Below are 21,282 nucleotides of genomic sequence, written 5' to 3'. Positions count from 1 at the left end.
AGTCACACACAGAGAGAAACAGATACACGCAGTTGCACAGGCTCCCGGAGACACAGAACAATGGGCGCATTGTCTGGGTTGGCAGCAGCTGGGGAGGAAGGAGCTGCAGTGTGGACCGAGGAGGCCATGGGGCTGCTGTACCCTCCCACCCCCACCCTAAAGCATCCTAAACCTCTTGCCTCTTCCAGAAGTCAGATTCTGCTGGGACCTGGATTTGCTCCCAGGCGCCCCTCCCCAGCCTCCTGGGATGTCTGGTGGGGATGCAGGGCCTCCCCAGGGGACCAGCCTCCCTCTGGGGCTCTGGGGACTCAGGGTCTTTCACCCTGATGCTCCTCGATGCTACTCCTGGGATCCTTGGGAAGATTTGCCTCTCATCCCCACCAGGCAGTGCCTGGAGATCAGAAGCCTTAGGTTCTGCTCTTAACCTCTGACCCCAACCCCTCCAAGACTCACACACCCTCCCTCCATCTGAGCCCAGCCAGCTGGTGCAGGCAGCGCCTGGCAGCATTGTGGGTTCCCTATTGTGGCGGAGACAGAGAGCAGGTCATGACATCCGTCCCTTAGTGGCAAGCTGTGGAGAAGTCACAGTACTTTCAGTGAGCTGCAGTGGGGGCACAGTGCCTCTCCCTGTCCCAAAAGTAGCCCTTGCCTCCCACTCTGACCAGGCAGCCCCAGATTTCAACAGAAAATTCTGCCAGGGGATTCCTTATAGTCCTTGGGCCATGTTATCAAATCTCTCCAAACCTTTTCTCACCCTCAGCTACTGGAGCTGCTGTGTGCGCTTGGGCATGTCACTTTCTCTTCCTGAACCTCAGTGTCCCAGTCTGTGAAATGGGGTGGGGGGTGGAGGGCGAGTGAACCTGAGATAGCTGAGGGTATTCTGTAGTCTCAGGGTGGGGGTGGGGATGGAGGATACAGGAGTGAGTGCAGAATGTAGAAGCCACCTCAGCCCTCCCCACCCCTTTGTTGGTTAGATCTCTGGGGAGTTCCCAAGTTCTCAGGCCCTGGGGTGTCTCCACACTTCACAGCCTCAGGCCTCCCAGGAGGCTTCACCGTAGGAGGGAGGGGAGGGACTTGCTGAGCTGGCTGGGACACAGCCTTGCATTTGCAACACTTTGCTTCCTTCCAGCCCCCATCCCTTTCCTCCTGGGGGCTGAGGGCTGGCAGCCGGACACAGACATCCGGGGCCGGCCAGGACTCTGGGGTTCCCACCAGCCTATCCAGGCCAGCGGAAGGAGAGGTGGCAGAGGACCAGAGCTAGGGAGTCTCCAGCCACCCCCACCCTGCCTCCAGGCTCCCTTACTTTCAGGCAGGGTGGGAAGCTGGGCTGGGCAGCTTTGAGGGCTGTCCTCAAGGGGCTGTCTCTTGGAGGGACCCTTGGTGGCATCCTATCCCTCCCCTTCAGAAACTGGGATGTTTTGAGGTTTGAGTCCCCGGCTGGGGTTTCTCTGCCAGCCTGGGGCACCCTGATGTAGGGGAGCAGAGTTGTGTGTCCAGGTAAAGAGGAAAGACCAGAGTAGGTCAGACAAGTTGTCAATGCCGCTGAGGCTTGGCCTTTCAACAGGGATGGAGATGCCCTTCAAGGTCACAAAATACCCCACGTGGGACTTTGCAGTGCGTCCCAGCTGAGGGCGGGAGGGGCTGAAGGCAAATCTGTCTGTCCCCACTCAGAATGACTGGCCACCAAGGGACTGAAAGGAAGAATGAGGGAAAGGCCTCACTAGTCTGACCAGAGTGACCCCAAGGCAAGTCAGAACCCTCTGCTCCACGGCTGGCCACGGCAGGCAGGCAGGGACGTGGGTGGGACCTCTGACCGCTCTTCAGGCCAGAGCGGGTGCCGAGCCCAGCGCAGTGGCCCTGCGGCTTCTATGACCACATTTTCTAGAGTATATAATTCAGGACCAGTCATCTGACGGGTCTGGTCGTGTGAGCCCTTCGAAGGGTTCAAGCGGGGAGACTGACAGCGGCTGTAGGACCAAGGCGTTCGGGGCCGCTCCAGGCTGCGGGGGCGCCCACCGAAGAGGTGGAGCGAAGAGGTGGAGCGTCCCCTTCCTCCAGGCACCCCGCCCCGCCCTGCCCCGACCCGCCCAGCTCGCTGAAGGACCGGCCTCGCTCCTGCCCACACCGGACTCTACCTGCCCCTGGGATTCGGGAGAGGTGGGGGGTACCCGACCGCCAGCGTCGCCTGCTGCGCAAGTGGGGCCTGCGAGCCGACCCCGCCTTCGCCCCTCGATTGGGCGCGCATTTAAATGTCCGGCCCCGCCCCGAGCTTCGAGCGCTTATATATAGGCAGCTCGGCGGGCGGCGGGCGGCATTCTGGCGCGGAGCGGAGCGGCGGCGGGTACGGCTAGCGGGTTGGCCGCGGAGCGGAGGTGCAGCTCGGCTTCCCCCGGCACCCCTCCCCCTCGGGCGCCAGCCCCACCCCTCCGCCGGCCGGGCCAACCCCGCCGTACTATCCCCTGCGGCGCGAGCCCGGGGCGGCTCCGAGCGCCCCCCAGCAGACCCCCATCATGGGCAGCCAGAGCTCCAAGGCTCCCCGGGGCGACGTGACCGCCGAGGAGGCAGCAGGCGCTTCCCCCGCGAAGGCCAACGGCCAGGTGGGTACGCTTGGCGCGGCCGGCCCCAGCCCCTCCTCTCGCACCTCGCCCCCTCTAGGGCCCGGGGCCGGGGCCGCGCGCTTTGTCCGGCCCGGGACACGCGGCGCCCCCTCCCCCGCCCGGTCCCTTTGTTCTCGGCGCCGCAGCCCCCGCGGGCGAAGCGAGGGGAGGGGCGGGGAGGGGGCGCCGGCCGGGCCCCGCCGCGTTCTTTGTTCACGGCCCCGGCCCCCGGCGCTGCCCCCCGGCCGCCCCGAGTGCCGCGCGGGGAACAAAGGCGCTGCTGGGCCACGCCAAGGGGGCGCCCAGGGGCCGCGGAGCTGGGGCCCGGCGGGGAGCGCACTCCACCCGCAGACCCTACCTCGGTGGCCCATGGTCTTTTATTTTTTTAAGTGGGAGCCGAGATGTGGGAGAGCCTGGGGTGGGTGGGGGCCGTTTACACAAAGCGGGAGACTGGGAAAATAGGCCGTCCAGGTGCAGAGAGACAGCGCCCCGGAGCGGCTTCCCGCCCAATGTCGCCTGGAACGGCTCGCCCGCCTGCCCGGGATCCGCACAGCAGATCCGGAGCGGTTCCGCGCGGAATAGAGAGCGCGCCCCGGGGGACGGGGGTGGGGGCCACGGGACCCCAGCGCCTCCTGCCGGTCGCGGCCTCTGCGCGCTCGGTGCCCGCGCGCCCGTGAGGGGCGAGAGGGAGGTGTTTGACGGGATCCTGGGCCAGACTTTCGGGTTGCAGTAGAATCGAATCGGGGACCCCCTCCTCTAGAAGGAATCAGAAGCGCGCTGGGGGATGGGGAGCCCCTGCCCTCATTGCTGTCCCCTCTGCCCTGCAGGAGAATGGCCACGTGAAAAGCAATGGAGACTTATCCCCCAAGGGTGAAGGGGAGTCGCCCCCCGTGAACGGAACAGATGAGGCAGCCGGGGCCACTGGCGATGCCATCGAGCCAGCACCCCCTAGCCAGGGTGCTGAGGCCAAGGGGGAGGTCCCCCCCAAGGAGACCCCCAAGAAGAAGAAGAAATTCTCTTTCAAGAAGCCTTTCAAATTGAGCGGCCTGTCCTTCAAGAGAAATCGGAAGGAGGGTGGGGGTGATTCTTCTGCCTCCTCACCCACAGAGGAAGAGCAGGAGCAGGGGGAGATCGGTGCCTGCAGCGACGAGGGCACTGTCCAGGAAGGGAAGGCCGCAGCCACCCCTGAGAGCCAGGAACCCCAGGCCAAGGGGGCAGAGGCTAGTGCGGCCTCAGAAGAAGAGGCAGGGCCCCAGGCTACAGAGCCATCCACTCCCTCGGGGCCGGAGAGTGGCCCTACACCAGCCAGCGCTGAGCAGAATGAGTAGCTAGGTGGGGGCAGGTGGGTGATCTCTAAGCTGCAAAAACTGTGCTGTCCTTGTGAGGTCACTGCCTGGACCTGGTGCCCTGGCTGCCTTCCTGTGCCCAGAAAGGAAGGGGCTATAGCCTCCTCCCAGCCACGTTCCCTTTCTTCCTCTCCCTCCTGTGGATTCTCCCATCAGCCATCTGGTTCTAAGGCCAGTTGAAGATGGTCCCTTACAGCTTCCCAAGTTAGGTTAGTGATGTGAAATGCTCCTGTCCCTAGCCCTACCTCCTTCCCTGTCCCCACCCCTGCATAAGGCAGTTGTTGGTTTTCTTCCCCAATTCTTTTCCAAGTAGGTTTTGTTTATCCTACTCCCCAAATCCCTGAGCCAGAAGTGGGGTGCTTATACTCCCAAACCTTGAGTGTCCAGCCTTCCCCCTGTTGTTTTTAGTCTCTTGTGCTGTGCCTAGTGGCACCTGGGCTGGGGAGGACACTGCCCCGTCTAGGTTTTTATAAATGTCTTACTCAAGTTCAAACCTCCAGCTTGTGAATCAACTGTGTCTTTTTTGACTTGGTAAGCAAGTATTAGGCTTTGGGGTGGGGGGAGGTCTGTAATGTGAAACAACTTCTTGTTGTCTTTTTTTCTCCCATTGTTGTAAATAACTTTTAATGGCCAAACCCCAGATTTGTACTTTTTTTTTTTTTTTTTCTAACTGCTAAAACCATTCTCTTCCACCTGGTTTTACTGTAACATTTGGAAAAGGAATAAATGTCGTCCCTTTAGTGGTGTTTTAATGAGTGGTCTTCTGGGGGTAGGGTGAGAAGATTGGTGGAAAGTAGTTCACCTCAAACCTCAAGGGAGGAGTTAAGGCAGGCAGGTAAGTTTATGGGGTTTTCTTGTTCAGGGGGTTGCCCCAATACTCATGGACACCAGAAGGGCAGGGAAGTAAAAGTTGAAACCAACCCAATGACACATAGGAAACAAGCTCAGGAGGATATAGAAATGTACCATTTTATTACAAAGAGGCTCACAAAAATGAAAATAGTTATTATCTCAAAAAGGAAACTAGACTAGCAACCTCCACCTGCAGAATTAGGAGAAGACAGGGGGCAGGCAGTGTTTCTTGGCTCACTTGAGGCCAGTGGGAAGGTATGAAAACAGAACCAATCTAAAAATGGCTGATGTTACCTTAGGAGCCTGAAAAGAACAGGAGATCCTTGAAGACCCAGCCACCCCTTCTAGAATATTCAATAAGGGCACCTTTCCAAAGCTACTAAGGAGGCACTTCGCATTTCAGGATTTTGTCTTATGGTTGCATAAAAGCATCCCTTTCGCCCAGACCTGGCACCCTTTATGGTTCAAAGTTAAGAACTGGGGAAGAATGGGTGGCAACGTGGCCCCTGGAAGAGTTCACCCAGCACAGCTGCCCTGGGCTCAGGGCCTTGGTTTCTGTCCCTGGGGATATTTATATTTAATAAATTTTTATATAAATACACAGAGAAATAGAAAATATAAAATCTGAGGGGTTGGGGGAGAAAGGTGAGGGACTCAGCAGGAAGCCAGAGCTGGAGAGGTCTGTTCAGGCCAACTTGACCTCCTCCTTGACCCTGTGGAGAGAGCAGAGACTGGCATGAGATGACCCAGCCCAGAGCCTTGGGGCAAAAGTGCAGAGACAGTGACTTTCACAGGATCCCAGGTGACTACTGGGGGCTGGGGCTCCTAGCTCTGCCTAGAACTGCAGAGCTGGACAGACTGGTCCCTGAAAGAGGCCTTTGTAAGCTGGACCAGCTGTCCCTGTGCCTTTCTTCAGAGTGGTGGGACAAAGAGGCTGGTCTCCAATGCCAGGGAGATGGCTGCAGGCAGCTCCTTCCTCACCCTTTGGCTTCTGGCTTTTCCTCCTTGGTTTTCTCCTCTTCTGTGACTTCTAGAACACAAGAGTACAGGGATGGCCAAGGGCAGCACCTCTGGAAAGACCCATGAGGTCTTCATTTACCCTGAGACCCCTTCCCCAACACTACGCTCACTGGACATAAAAGAAAAGCCCATCCCTGGTCCTCCCAGTGAGCCCTGTTGAGAACAGGTTGGACCGGTTTCCCAGCCTGCTACAGCCAGAACCTGGTGGGCGGAGGCAGCCCCCTGGGAAACTGGGGTGCAGTGCTGGGAAAAGGGCTTGGGTGGTATGTGAGAGCCGTGCTTGGCCAGTAGAGGTTCATTGTTTTGTGGGCCCTGCCACTTCTGGGAGCCATTGAAAGTCTCAAGGAACTGAGGAAGAGCCCCACAGGAGCTGGCAGGGCCTGAGTCACTCCCTCCTCCCACTGCCCTACATAGATTCATCCTCTCAGGCTCAAGACCCAAGTCCCGGCTGAACCCAAACCCACCTTTCTTCTCCTCTGGGTCTTTCTCTTTTTCATCTTCTGTTTTGACTCTCTTGGCTTTTTTGAAGTTGGAAGAGTTCTTGCGGCCCCCCTCTCCCTCCTCTTCAGAATCGGAGAACTCTTCCTCACAGGCAATTCGTTTGTCGGAGGAGCAGACTGGGAGGGAGTGGGAAGCACGGGTGAGACAGCAGGCGGGTGCCGATCTAGCTCAGCATCTGCCCAGTGCTTCCCTGCAGGCCCTCCACGAGACACCAAGGGAAAGGGAACCAGAGAAGAGGGAGGAACTCGGGCTCCCTAACCTGTTCCTACAGGCACTGGAACTGGAAACAGATTTCTCCAAGGTGGGGAGCTTGGAGAGTGTGCAGCCAGGAATGGTGGTGGAAGTGGGAGCTGCCTACTGAGTGGAAGGCATAGGGCTCTTGGTCTAGGTCTTACTCGAGATGCGCTTGTCAGGGTCTTCTTCGTCCTCATCGCCACTCTCCTCAGGGATGGCGTCCTCAGGAATCGCCTGCATTTGGACTCCAGGTGCATGCGGCAGCATTCTAAGGTTCTCAAAGAGCCGCTGTCTGTGGCCAATGGGAGAGAGTAGCAGGGCTCTGGTCAGGGACAAACCAAAGTCAGGAATGTTCAACCAAGGGGTGGCCGGAGGATATACTCACTTGATCTTTTCCAGGTACTCATTCGTGTTCTGGTTAGTCATGTTGGAAGGACTGATGTGGAGCTTGAAATCTGGTCCAAAGTATTCAAAGTAGTCGTTGTATGGAAGCTCTGATTGGGGCAGAGGAGAAGACCATTAAGAGACCTGGTCACTGCACCCGAACCATTTGCACGTAAGCACCCTAAAGCATTTGTAGGTTTCTCTGGGCCCGTTGATCCATCTGTCAAACAGAGGAGAATGCCTCCAAGACACGGTGAGACACGGGTACCTATGGGATTTCCATCTTTTTAACATCACTCTCCTAGGTCTATACCAGTGGTGTATATGTCGCTAGGAGAAGGTCCATGTTCCTGGTTTAGGACACTTGAGCCCATGCTCATTATGAACGCTCCCTTCACTCACTACTCCAGTTACTCTACAGAGCAGAAATTCCAAAGCTGTGAATTACCACTGAGAACTTTGTCCAGACCAAAAGCAGGAGGGAGCGGGGACAGAGCTAAAAAGGACTAGCGAAAAAGTGATGGTTATGGTCTGCTGATCACAAGAGGACAGGCAGGGGACTCAGTGACTAGTATCAGAAGAACAGTAGTCATATGACCAACGGGGAAGGGGTTATAAACTTAAGGACAGATGAGCTCCAGCTCCCACCCAGCCCAGCCAAACCTGGCCCTGCAGCTATTACCATTAGGGATCTCCGTATCCAGGGCCACAGCTGTCTCGTATGTCCAGCACCGGGCAACATTACGAATGGTGTAACCACCACCTCCCAGCATCAGCATAGGCAGGTTAAAGCTCTTGACAAATTCCACACACTTGGCATGCCCTTTGGTGGAAGAAGGGGTGCTGAGTTACAGGAGCACCAAGCAGGACCCCGCCCACCCATCCTTGTGCTACCTGGTCTCACCTTTGATGGTTAGATTGAAGCAACCTAACCGATCCCCAGACAGGGAGTCTGAGCCACACTGTAAGACCACCGCGCTAGGCTGGAACATCTCCATTACTTTGGACATGACCTAAAATGATACATCCTGGTCACCACCAACCTCAAGAAAGCAATAGGAGGTTTGGGGTGGAAAGGCTGGGTGCAACACTTTCCCACCCACTCCTACCTTTCCACTCTCCCTCATGCTACGTGGGAGAGAAAAGGGAGTGCCAGGCTGAAGCTCTTGCTTCCCCACTTGGGATTTCAGTTTTCCAATTTGAAAAGTTCTCTAAGACCCTTCTAACTCTAGTAACACTGAACCTAGAATGGCCTCCCTGTCAACTCCCTATATCTCTTCTTCTATTGCCCAAGCTCTAGTGCCACTTCCTTCAGGAAGCCTTCCTGACCCTTAGCTGCATCTACTCTACTCATTCGGTTTTACAGACTTGGAGCCTTACATTATGAGCAAGCACTTTTAGTTTATCTTATTCTCACAAGCAGAGTCTAACATTACTGAGACCGAGACCACAACTCCCACTTCTGTAGCCCTTATTAAATACTAGGCACGTAGTAGGTAGTCAGGGTTTGCTGAATGACTACCTGACCTTATCAGGTTAAACAGTTTCTTATTGTTTATAAGTGAAGATTTAACTCCTTGGCATGGCATTCAAGGCTCCCTTTGAAATAGTGAGCCCAGCATATACTTTCCACCACCTCCTTCAGCATTCCTCCCATATACCACACTGGCCTACATGCTGCCACACTGGTACCTCTGCACTTCTGCTGGTGCTGTTCCTTCTACTAAATGCCACCCTTACTGCCATCACCTCTTTCTTCACATGGGCACCTCCTCGTTTTTCAAAGTCCAGCTTAAACATCAGCATCTCTGTGAAATCATCCCCGGCTACCCTCCTGCCAGCCCAGGCAGTTGTTCGTCTTTCATTCCTCTGATCAGCCCTCAAAAACACAGGCACTAGGCCAGCCTGCCCATGGAACATGCCAGACAGCCTTTCCAGAATTTCTGGATGGGCTGACTGGTGAAGGGCTTTCCCAGACAAAGCCAGTCTGCAAAGATTGGGGTAAATCCCTACTTCTTCAAATGTGCAGGTATCAACGTAAGGCAATACGGAACATGAAAAACCAAGGAGACATACCACTACCAAAAGAACACAGTCATCTCCCAGTAGCCCAAAGAAACAGAGATATAAAAACAGTACTCATCACAGACTACCGGGCATGTGCCTGCCTTCCCCACTGTAGTCCATGAGGGCAAAGATCATGTCTAGATACATTTGTATCCAGCAGAAGACCTGATCCATAGAAGGAAACAACAAATATGGGTGTCTGTTCCCATAACTGACCACACAACAATCCAGGGTTCAAACACTTCTATCTCCCCACCAGCTTTAGTAAGGAGAGATTCCTGAGGTATGGTGGGGGTGCTTTGCTCCCCCCGACCACCGACCAATCCCCTGTTTGTAGCCCAAGGGGTGGATAAAGCCACTTACCGGCTTGAAAATGGCCTCATAGGACTCGTCATCAATCCCGTCTCGGAGCGGGTAGTTAACAGCATAATACTTGCCTTTTCCAGCCCCGATATCCTAATTAAGAAGGACATTAAAGTAAAACTGAAGGATGAAGCTTGAAGGAAGGTCAAGGATGGGGGCTGGAGGGATAAAGGAAGATGTTCTAAGAGAGACAAGCTAGGCCCATGATGTGGGCCAGGACAGAACAGGGGTATCTTGCTACTACCATTCTCTTCACTGGCAAATCTAACTTCACTGACAAATCATCTCTGGACATAGCGTTCAGCCTACACCCTGGCTGAGAGCTGTTGATGGGACCAGAGATTGAATATCCTACCCTATAGCACAAGATTTCTACCTTGGGATTGGGTTAGAGCTGGCTGGCAGGTGGGTCACAGAAATAACACCCATCCTTGACAACCCTTTCCACTCCAGAGGGCTCTAATGCTCACTCCACTTCCCCCATGCTTCCTCTCTAGGGTGCTGTGGAGGGAAGGAGAGAGGTAAGAATGTCCTTCCCAGTAACCTCAAAATAGTGAATGTGCCTGTAAGTCCAGCACTTTGGGGGGCCGAGGTGGGTGAATAACTTGAGGTCAGGAGTTCAAGACCAGTCTGGCCAACGTGGTGAAACCCCATCTCTACTAAAAATACAAAAATTAGCCGGGCAGAGTGGCACACACCTATAATCCCAGCTAAATCCCAGCTATTCGGAGGCTGAGGCACAAGATCGCCTGGAGGCGGGAGGCGGAGGCTGCAGTGAGCCGAGATCATGCCACTGCACTCCAGCCTGGGTGACAGGGAGAGACTGTCTCAACAACAACAACAAAAAAAAGTGAATGCTCGTTTATTCTAACGTTTGCCACGGCAAACAACTGAATTAGTGCCATTTTTTTTACCCAAAAGCCACTGGGCATGGCAAAGCAGCTGATTTCACCACATTCATGCTAACAGAAGCAGATGGAACAGTTCAAGGAAGTAGCTTCCAAGGATTCTTATCCTAAGGTTCATGGATGGGCTTTTCAGTGAGGGGACTTGTCTATTACCTATTCTATATCAGATGTAAAATCTCAAGTACTTTTCTGGAGAGAGAGTCCATAGTTTTCAGTCAAAAGGCTAAACAGGAAAGTGACCCAAAAACATTAAGAACACCTGAGATGTCCTTCAGAGTCCCAATTCCTACCCCCAAATTCAAGGCTTATGAGACACAAGAATAGTGTGATGCAACCCAGCTGTGGCCAAGAGGAAAGTACAGTGAGTTAGGAGACCCCTCTCCTTTCTCTGGCCCTTTATGTCCCATCATTCCCTTCCTCCAGAATAAAGAAGGGAAAGAGATCAGGGCAAGAGCTTCAGATTGGGACATGGTATTCTGAATGGCAGAAGAGGCAGGAAGCAGTTTTTAGTGGCATGAGATAGGACAGAGAAGTAGAGCTGCCAGCTGAGGGTGAGCTGGTTGGCTCCTAAAGGGCGTTCTCACCCGCAGGTCCCCAGTTCCTGGGAAGTACTCTCCATACTTATGAAAGGACACAGTCATGACCCGGTCTGTGGTATAGAAGGCCTCTTCCACGCCGTCGCCATGGTGAATATCAATGTCAATATACAGCACCCTCTGGTGATACCTAGGGTCAGAAGGGGGTCAGGGGTCTGGGGGCTCTTTGGGGATGGGATGCGCCAAGGGCGCCAGGTCCCAGCTTACCGGGCTGGCTGCCTCCCTCAGGTATCTCTAAGCACCAGAGACGTGGAAACTGGCTGAAGGAAGGTGGAAGAGCGGCCAGGTGTCTCCAGAGGCCTGACCAAGCCGACCAAGTCCGATCTTCCTACTCTACAGCCAGGGTCAACTCCAGCCACACAGGGACACTCTGGAGGCAGGATCTGAGCAGCACCTGCCCCTGATCATGCAGTGGCTCAGTTCAAACCAAGACCCCATCAAGGAGATGATGGCCAGAGACACTCACCGAGCACATCCTAGCCAGCACATCGGTAGGAAAAGGAAACTAGGGAGGCAAGCCCAGGGGGAAAGGGAAATGGGAACCTGGCCTAAGGTGCTCTTCTAAGAGACAAGGCCAGGCAGGCATACTTTAGCAGTTCCAGGATGGCCAAGACGATATCATTGACGTAACAGAAGCCAGATGCCTCAGACTTCTTTGCATGGTGCAGGCCCCCAGCCCAATTCACAGCGATGTCCGTCTGCTGCTTATTAAGTTTCACAGCACTTGCTGGGCATGGGAAGAGAGAACATAAGCTCGTTACTAAGCCACTTTCCCCTTCTTCCAAGAAGCCCAGGGAACCGAGTGAGAGGTTAAGACCTGCCTATTCAACAGCTGTATTGTACAATTCATAGATTAGTCCCCTCCCTCCCACCCTACTCCAGCAGGAAATAAACATGATACTGGCTACTCTTAAAATACTATTTTCCAAACTGAGGGTAGTAACCCATTAGCAGGCCTTAAAACTGATTTTGTGCATCATTATTAGTATACATATATATTTAATGAAATATCATAGAAAAAATATCAGAGTAACAGTAAAGGTAACTGCTCTTTTGTAAAACTCTGGCTTCAGAGTGAGTGAGTGTATGCATGCATGCATATGTGTTATATGTATCCTGGATTGCATGTGTAAATTTATTTCTTACTATGGCTCATGGTCAAGGAACTTTGAAAAAATACCAAAGATAGGCTACGTGCGGTGGCTCACGCCTGTAATCCCAGAACTTTGGGAGGCTGAGGTGGGCAGATCACCTGAGGTCAAGAGTTCAAGAGCAGCCTGGCCAACATGGTGAAACCCTGTCTCTACTAAAAATACAAAAAAAAATTAGCCGGGTGTGGTGGTACACACCTGTAGTTCCAGCTACTTGGGGAGGCTGAGGCAAGAGAATTGCTTGAACCCAGGAAGCGGAGGTTGCAGTGAGCCAAGATCACGCCACTGCACTCCAGCCTGGGTGACAGAGGGAGACTCTATTTCAAAAAAAAAAGGAAGAAAACAATTGACCAAAGATAGTGCCGACACACTAGGTCAAAAAGCACTAGCACAAATAGGTCCCAGAAGAAGTAAAAGAGAAATACACACCCATGTGTGCAAGTGCATTTGTGGCAGTGTTAATTTTTTGTTGTTGTTGTTTTCTGAGATGGAGTCTCACTCTGTCACCCAGGCTGAAGTGCAGTGGCACGATCTCGGCTCACTGCAACCTCCACCTCCCAGGTTCAAGCAATTCTCCTGCCTCAGCCTCCCAAGTAGCTGGGATTACAGGCGTGCGCCACCACGCCTGGCTAATTTTTGTATTTTTAGTAGAGATGAGGTTTCACCATGTTGACCAGGCTGGTCTCAAAACTCCTGACCTCAGGTGATCCACCTGCCTCGGCCTCCCAAAGGGTTGAGATTACAGGCGTGAGCCACCGTGTCTGGCTGCAGTGTTGATTTTAACAGCAATAAAAGCATAGATAGATCCAAATTATCAAGAAGAGGGACAGATTAGATCAACTCAAGTAAATCCACAACATGGAATGATCATAGAGCCACAAGAAAGCAAGCTGTAGAAAACTACAGACACTTTCGTTAAGTAGGAAATGCAGGCATAAAACCATATATATGTGATATGTATATAACCCACTTTTGTAAAATATAGATGTTGTATATGTGTTATACAGATATAAACACACACACCAAAGAATGGCCAAACACCAACATGGTCACAGGTTATCCACCAACCCTGTGACTATCGGTGACTGTGTTTTTTTCTGTGCACTTCTTTGTTTTCTGTGATTATACTGGCGGGGCAGCGGGGGTGGACACAATGATTATATTGGTGGGGGATCACAGGAAAATAAATATTTAAGAAAGGGTTTAGAGTAATCCTGGAGATAACCCAAAAGTTGCAAATGGAAGTGGGAGATATGTGGGGAGTATTTCTGACCTCTAAAGGTAATTACCATACTTTTTCATAGGACAGATTCACAGATGATGACACTTCCATTTTTATAGCACTTTGCAGTTCACAAATTGCTTTTACATACAGCATCTTAACAACCCCAGGAGGTCTGCAGGGAACTCCTGTACATAAGATCTCTTAGTAGGAGAGGACAGTCAAGGACACCTGTCAGTACCAAGTCAGAGATTGAACTTGGGCTGGGACTGAACCAGAAGGACATTTTAGAGACTTTTTAAACTTTTTTTTTTTTTTTGAGACAGAGTCTTGCTCTGTTGCCCAGGCTAGAGTGTAGTGGTGTGACTACGACTCACTGCAGCCTCAACCTACTGGGTTTAAGCCTCAGCCTCCTGAGTAGCTGGGACTACAGGCACAAGCCACCATGCCCAGCTAATTGTTTTTACTTTATTTTTTTGTAGAGACAAGGGTCTCACTATGTTGCCCAGGCTGGTCTTGAACTCCTGACCTCAAGCAATCCTCCTCCTCAGCCTCTCAAAGTGCTGGGATTACAGGTGTGAGACATTATACCAGCCATTTTAGAGACTTAAGTGAAAACCACAGGACCATTCTACATGGTTTCAGATCAGCCAACTAGGATAGCAGCCTAAAAGGCAGACCTCACTAGAACAACCCAGTCTACCCCTCGGGGGAGGATGAATATTCCTTACCCACAGAACCACCAGTAGACAACTGACAGAACTCAAACAGGCCGTCGAATACTGGACAGTCCTCACCAACGTTGACTTGAAAGAAATAAGTAAAAGGTTAGTTTCCACAATTTCCTTTAGTTTACATATTTATGAGCTGATGGAAAAAAACATAGACTTTAAATTCAGGAGGTGTGGGTTCTAGTCCAGGCTCTACTACTTACTGGCTGTATGATTGCATCAAGTTGTTTAACATCTTTGAGCTTTAGTCCATTATTATTTTTTTCTTTTTTAGAGCCAGGGGCTTGCTCTGTTGCCCAGGCTGGAATGCAGTGGTGCAAACATGGCTCACATGCAGCAGCCTTGACCTTAACCTCCTGGGCTCCAGAAATCCTTCCACCTCAGTCTCCTAAGTACTTTGGACTACAGGTGGATGTCACTATGCCCCGGCTAATTTTTTTTTTTTTTTGTAGAGTCTTTTTTTGACAGTCTCACTATGTTCCCTAGGTCTCATGCAGTCTTCCTGCTTTAGCCTCCCAATAGGCATGTGCCATCACATCTGGTCTTAGCCCATTATCTATAACAAGCAATACTGATATCCCATCTCACCCACTGGTCAGAAAATTAACAAAAATCTAATATGGAGAAGCAGTTAGCAACTTGGAAAACGTTGGTTCATTTCTGGAGGGAGAAAAATTTACCCTCTGGACCTCAAGCCAGCTGACAAACAAGGGGCAAGAACAGAGACTCAGAGAACATTGTTCACTGGGCACTTACAATGCGTCAGACACTGTGCTACATGCGTTAAATACCCGAGATCATCCATCTTCACACAAGCTTCTGAGGTAAGATTTGGTCCCATCTTATAAGTAGGGAGACAGGGCCTGGCGCAGTGGCTCACACCTGTAATCCCAGCACTTTGGGAGGCTGAGGCAGGAGGATCACTTGAGGCTGGGAGTTCGAGACCAGCCTGGGCAACATGGCGAAACTCTATCTCTACCAAAAACATAACAATTTGTCAGGTGTGGAGGCAGGTGCCTGTAATCCCGGCTACTGGGGAGGCTGAGGCACAAGAACCGCTTGAACCCGGGAGGCACAGGTTGCAGTGAGCTGAGATCACACAACTGCACTCCAGCCTGGGCGAGACAGAGACCCTGTCTCAAAAAAAAAAAAAAGGAAAAAAGTAGGGAAACAGGTTCAGAGAGGTGAACTGTTAGTAAATGGCAGAAGCAGCATGCAAGCCTCAAGCTTTGGTTTGTCTGTTTTGTTTTGTTTTGTTTTGTTTTTGAGACAGAGTTTCGCTCTTGTTGCCCAGGCTGGAGTGCAGTGACGCAATCTTGGCTCACTTCAATCTCTGCCCTCAAGTTTCAAGCGATTCTCCTACCTCAGCCTCCCGAGTAACTGGGATTACAGGCACCTGCCACCACCACGCCTGGCTGATTTCCTCATTCTTAGTAGAGACGGGGTTTCGCATGTTGGCCAGGCTGGTCTCGAACTACTGATCCTGTGATCCGCCCGCCTCGGCCTCCCAAAGTGCTGGGATTACAGGCGTGAGCCGCCGCGCCCAGCCGGTTTGTCTGTCTTAAAAGCCTGTGAAAATATATCCTGGCCCTTTTCTAAGTCCTTTCACATATACAACCTCGTGTGATCGTCACAACTCTATGAGCTGGACAAGACAGATATCAACCCCACTGTGCGGAGGAACAGATACCAAGCAGTTAAGTGATTTGCCCAAGGTTATAAAACCAGGCAGTAGCAGAACTAGAATCAGGGTCCTGGTGTCTTGACTCTCATAGTCCAGTGTCTTACTGCTACATTCACAGTGACAACTGGAGTAAAGTTATTTCAAGCCTAATGGGGTAAAAGTACCAAGTAGTACATAATGTGGAAACATATGCAAACAACAAGGCAAATGAAATGAAAACAGGAAGGAAAGCACACCTGGAGGTTGTAGACTCAGACCTAGAGAAACCTTATAGCTCCAAACCTCTTACAGAAAAGGTAACTGCTGGCCGGGTGTGGTGGCTCACGCCTGTAATCCCAGCACTTTGGGAGGCCAAGGTGGTTGGATCACTTGAGGTCAGGAGTTCGAGACCAGCCTGGCCAACATGACAAAACCCTGTCTCTACTAAAAATACAAAAATGAGCCAGGCATGAGCCTGTAATCCCAGCTACTTGGGAGGCTTGAGGCAGGAGAATCACTTGAACTCAAAACGCGGAAGTTGCAGTGAGCCGAGATCGCACCCCTGCACTCCAGCCTGGGCGACAGGGTGAGACTCCGTCTCAAAAACAAAAAACAAAAAAAGTAACTGCTGAGACATCGATGAGCTACAGGAAGTCAGAGGCAGGAAGTATGGGCCTGCATACTTATTTTCTTGCCCAGCCTTCTACTGTACCTACTGTTACTGACAAGAGTTCCAAAAGCAGAGGAAGGAGCAGCCCTGGGGTGACAGCAGAAGAGCCCAGTTTGGACCGTGCTGGTAAACTCTCAAGACACAGTTGAAGCTCAATATCTACAATGACCACAAGAGTTACCAGCTCTTGTTCTGCCCTAAACTTGGAGGGTGCCAAGATCTGGTGCTCTGCGGAAGCGTGGCTGCATGAGGGAGTGTGCAGCGGGTGGGTCTCTTCCTCACTTCCTGGGTAAACACTGGGAGGCTGTGTAAATAAGAACTTTGGTCCTTGGGCCCTGGCTGTTTATCCATTGGCGACTGATTTCCCTCTCTGGCCACTTCCTCCTGCACAGGGTTTGGCCTGCCTGCGTTTCCAAAGCTTTGTTTATACTCTTATTTGGGATATGGAGCCTCCATGGGAAGGAATGGGTGTTTTGGACGTGAGAAAAAAAAATATTTTTCTTCAGGCCCCAAACCAACATGTGGCTGAAATGACCAGCCCATTTATTCCCAGTCAATAAACTATGTGATTAGAGATGAAAAGGGGGCAAATGGAAGAGCAGATACTCATGTGAGCTAATCTGTGAGGCTAGGGAGGACTTTTCTATGGGTTTCTCTCTGTCCACTATAAACACTTTTCTCATTCTCAGGCTAGTGTTAGACTAAAGGGAAGCAATACTGGGTGAGAGGTGGAGGCAGAGAAGGCAGTCAAATGCTCATTGTAGAAAGAGATGTGGGGATTAAACACTAATCTCAGGATAGTGCTTATACCTTGGCAGTGCTGGTAATGGGGTGGGGGGCTGGGGGAGTGGGAGAGAAAGGGTATGTGATCAAGGAAAGATGCCCAAGGGGGCATCAACTGTATTGATAATGTTTTCTTTCTCCGGCTGGGTAGTGGGCACATGGATGTTCATTATATTATTATTATTATTTTATTTTTATTTTTTTGAGACAGAGTCTCGCTCTGTTGCCCAGGCTGGAGTGCAGTGGCCGGATCTCAGCTCACTGCAAGCTCTGCCTCCCGGGTTCACGCCATTCATCCTGCCTCAGCCTCCCGAGTAGCTGGGACTACAGGCACCCACCACCACGCCCGGCTAATTTTTTGTATTTTTAGTAGAGACGGGGTGTCACCGTGTTAGCCAGGATGGTCTCGATCTCCTGATCTCGTGATCCATCCGCCTCAGCCTCCCAAAGTGCTGGGATTACAGGCGTGAGCCACTGCGCCCAGCCGATGTTCGTTATATTATTTATTTATTTATTTATTTATTTATTTATTTATTTATTTATTTATTTTGAGACGGAGTCTCACTCTGTCGCCCAGGATGGAGTGGCACCATCCCGGCTCACTGCAAGGTCCGCCTCCTGGGTTGACGCCATTCTCCCGCCTCAGCCTCCCGAGTAGCTGGGACTACAGGCGCCCGCCACCACGCCCAGCTAATTTTTTTGTATTTTTAGTAGAGACGGGGTTTCACCGTGTTAGCCAGGATGGTCTCCATCTCCTGACCTTGTGATCCGCTCACCTTGACCTCCCAAAGTGTATTATATTATTTTTTATGCTTTTTATGTGTGTCTAAAATATGTTTTTTCTTTTTTTTTTTCTTTGAGATGGAGTCTTGCTCTGTTGCCCAGGCTGAAGTGCAGTGGTGCGATCTTGGCTCACTGCAACCTCTGCCTTCCAGGTTCAAACAATTCTCATGCCTCAGCCTCCTGAGTAGCTGGGATTACAGGCACACGCCACCACACATGGCTAATATTTGTACTTTTGGTAGAGACAGGGTTTCGCCATGCTGGCCAGGCTGGTCTCAAATTCCTGGCCTCAAGTGATCCACCTGCCTCAGCCTCCCAAAGTGCTGGGATTACAGGCATGAGCTACCGTGCCTGGCCTGTGTGTCTAAAATATTTTATATACACTATATTTTTTAAAACTCCAGAATTGGGGGACTAGAGTTCCATTCTGCATTCTATCATCACCTTGCTATGTGACTGGGAAAGTTTACATGTCTGTAAAATGGATGAGAATGTCTCCTAACTTTTTACCAATCCCTTTTATCATGTTTTCACCGTAAGCCCCCTAAATCCATTTATTTGTGTTCCCATTTTCACTTGCTAAATACTAGGTCAGAACTTCTGGTCAAGGCTCTCAAAGTGACCAGAAAGGGTTTATTACATTTCAGCCACAAGCAAGGAAACCTGACTTACTCGATCTTATCACAAGCATAACTTCCTAGGTTAGGTGTGTGGGATGTTTTTGTGTGTGTGTGTGTGTGGTTTATGTTTTGGTTTGTTTGTTTTTGTTTTTTGAGAAGGAGTCTCACTCTGTTGCTCAGGCTGGAGTGCAGTGGCACGATCTCAGCTCATGGCAAGATCCACCTGTCAGGTTCACGCCATTCTGCTGCCTCAGCCTCCCGAGTACCTGGGACCACAAGGGCCCGCCACCACTCCCGGCTAATTTTTTGTATTTTTTTAGTAGAGACGGGGTTTCACCATGTTAGCCAGGATGGTCTCCATCTCCTGACCCCGTGATCCGCCCGCCTCGGCCTCCCTAAGTGCTGAGATTACAGGCATAAGCCACCGCACTTGGCCATGTGTGTTTTTTTTTTATCGAGACAAGTTCTTGCCATGTTGCCCAGGCTGGAGTGTGGTGGCGAAATGAGACCATATCTCAATGCAGACTTGAACTGGGCTCAAGGGATCCTCCTGCCTCAGGCTCCTGAGTAGCCAGAATCACAGGCATGTGCCACTATGCCCAACTAATTTTTTACTATTTTTTTTAAAGAGATGGGGGTCTCACTATGCTGCCCAGGCTGGTCTTGAACTCCTGGCCTCAAGCTATCCCTCCTGCACTGGCATTACAGGTTCATTCTACTACATCCAGTGCCTAGGTTAGATATTGGTACATATTCTAAAAGGGCAAGTTAAGGAGTAAGAGGAATTTGAGGCTGGGCACGGTGGCTCACGCCTGTAATCCCAGCACTTTGGGAGGCCGAGGTGGGCGGATCATGAGGTCAGGAGATCGAGACCATCCTGACTAACACGGTGAAACCCCGTCTCTACTGAAAATACAAAAAATTAGCCAGGCGTGGTGGTGCGCACCTGTAGTCCCAGCTACTCAGAGGCTGAGGCAGGAGAATGGTGTGAACCCGGGAGGCAGAGCTTGCAGTGAGCCGAGATCGCCCCACTGATATCCAGCCTGGGAGACAAAGCGAGACTCCGTCTCAAAAAAAAAAAAAAAAAGGGGGGGGAACTTGAGGCTGCAGTGAGCTATGATCTTGCCACTGTACTTACCCTGGATGCCAAAGCAAGACCCCATCTCTAAAAACAAGAATAAAAATAATTTTTTTTTTTTTTTTTTTTGAGACGGAGTCTCGCTCTGTTGCCCAGGCTGGAGTGCAGTGGCTGGATCTCCGCTCACTGCAAGCTCCGCCTCCCGGGTTCACGCCATTCTCCTGCCTCAGCCTCCCGAGTAGCTGGGACTACAGGCGCCCGCCACCACGCCCGGCTAGTTTTTTGTATTTTTTAGTAGAGACGGGGTGTCACCGTGTTAGCCAGGATGGTCTCGATCTCCTGACCTCGTGATCCGCCCGTCTTGGCCTCCCAAAGTGCTGGGATTACAGGCTTGAGCCACCGTGCCCGGCCAAAATAATTATTTTTTTAAAAAGAGCTCATTACTGTCTTGATAGATAACCCAGGTTATAAAGCACTGTGTTAAGTGACATCTAAAGTCTTTGTCTACTCTGACCTCCATAACCCTATGAATCAACTCAGTGAGGTACTCTGAAGTCCTTAGAGAGACTTATTCTTCCTACCCCCATTTCTGATGACAGAAAAACCCAAGACCTAATTATTTTAATTAGAAAAATTTTTTTTTAGAGATCAGGTCTCACTATATTGCCCAAACTAGCCTTGAACTCCTGGGCTCAAGCAATCTTCCTGCTTCAGCCTCCTGAGTAGTTGGGACTATAGGTGGCCAGACCAAATTTTTTTTTTTTTGAGATGGAGTCCCGCTCCGTCACCCAGGCTGGAGTGCAGTGGCACGATCTCGGCTCAATGCAACCTCTGCCTCCTGGGTTCAAACAATTCTCCTGCCTCCGCCTCCTGAGTAGCTGGGATTACAGGCATGTACCACCAAACCAAGCTAATTTTTGTATTTTTAGTAGAGACGGGGTTTCACTATGTTGGCCTGGCTGGTCTCAAACTCCCAACCCCAGGTGATCTGCCTGCCTTGGCCTCCCAAAGTGCTGGGATTATAGGTGTGAGCCACCATGCCCAACCAGACTGAATTTTTTAATGTACAACTTTAGAATGCTGGATTGAGAAAAATTGGAGCACCAGAGCAGAACCCACACACTCCTAAGGGCACAGTATTTTGTCTGCCTTGATAAGTTTGTAAATAATAAAAATAGTAAGTCATAATAGCAAAAGTGATTACACAACAGCAAAATATCAAAAGTAATTCATTGAGGGTAGATACTTTAAATACATTATCTTCACTTATCCCCCCATCCTTCACTATGAAATAGGCACTAATGTCTTTTTTTTTTTTTTGGTCTCACTCTGTTGCCCAGGCTAGAGTGTAGTAGTACAATCATGGCTCACTGCAGCCCCGACCTTCCAGGCTCAAAAGATCCTCCTTCCTCAGCCTCCTGAGCAGCTGGGACCACAGGTGTGCACCACCATGCCCAGCTAATTTTTAAATTTTTTTGTAGAGATGGGGGTCTCACTATATTGCCCAGGCTGGTCTCAAACTCCTGGCTGGGCTCAAGCAATCCTCCCACCTTGGGCTCCCAAAGTGCTAGGATTACAGGCATGAACCGCTGTGCCTGTCCTGTGTTCCTCTTAAAGAGGGAAAACAGGTCGGGCACGGTGGCTCAAACCTATAATCCCAGCACTTTGGGAAGCCAAAGCCGGTGGATCACCTGAGGTTGGGAGTTCGAGCCC

General features: G+C 51.2%; 2 protein-coding genes across 2 annotated transcripts in view; one reads left to right on the top strand and one right to left on the bottom strand.

The window, feature by feature from the left end:
• Positions 1-2,219: 2,219 nt before the first annotated feature.
• Positions 2,220-4,683, top strand: MARCKSL1 (MARCKS like 1). Its single transcript, XM_030912929.1, has 2 exons — positions 2,220-2,597; positions 3,425-4,683. Exons 1-2 carry the CDS (start codon positions 2,511-2,513, stop codon positions 3,923-3,925), a joined length of 588 nt encoding a protein of 195 aa, XP_030768789.1. The 5' UTR covers positions 2,220-2,510; the 3' UTR covers positions 3,926-4,683.
• A 213-nt stretch (positions 4,684-4,896) lies between these two features.
• HDAC1 (histone deacetylase 1) overlaps positions 4,897-21,282 on the bottom strand; it is a 46,434-nt gene continuing 30,048 nt past the window's right edge. The window contains exons 4-14 of the mRNA XM_010354057.2: positions 13,973-14,047; positions 11,457-11,595; positions 10,857-10,998; positions 9,365-9,457; positions 7,839-7,947; positions 7,617-7,757; positions 6,936-7,044; positions 6,712-6,842; positions 6,280-6,432; positions 5,777-5,825; positions 4,897-5,508 (exon numbers count right to left, since the gene is read on the bottom strand). Of these exons, the coding sequence (XP_010352359.1) occupies positions 5,481-5,508; positions 5,777-5,825; positions 6,280-6,432; positions 6,712-6,842; positions 6,936-7,044; positions 7,617-7,757; positions 7,839-7,947; positions 9,365-9,457; positions 10,857-10,998; positions 11,457-11,595; positions 13,973-14,047 (1,169 nt within the window). The 3' untranslated portion in view covers positions 4,897-5,480. The remainder of the gene's footprint in view (positions 5,509-5,776; positions 5,826-6,279; positions 6,433-6,711; positions 6,843-6,935; positions 7,045-7,616; positions 7,758-7,838; positions 7,948-9,364; positions 9,458-10,856; positions 10,999-11,456; positions 11,596-13,972; positions 14,048-21,282) is intronic.

This window comes from Rhinopithecus roxellana, chromosome 12 (assembly GCF_007565055.1).
Source record: "Rhinopithecus roxellana isolate Shanxi Qingling chromosome 12, ASM756505v1, whole genome shotgun sequence".
In the NCBI taxonomy this organism is placed as follows: domain Eukaryota; kingdom Metazoa; phylum Chordata; class Mammalia; order Primates; family Cercopithecidae; genus Rhinopithecus; species Rhinopithecus roxellana.
This window is presented reverse-complemented; position numbering and strand designations above follow the sequence as displayed.

Bases quoted from the DNA above. Each gene is read 5' to 3' on its own strand.
- MARCKSL1 (XM_030912929.1), top strand. From the start codon at position 2,511: ATGGGCAGCCAGAGCTCCAAGGCTCCCCGGGGCGACGTGACCGCCGAG. The intron at 2,598-3,424 runs GTGGGTACGCTT...TCTGCCCTGCAG, and splicing joins CCGCGAAGGCCAACGGCCAG to GAGAATGGCCACGTGAAAAG.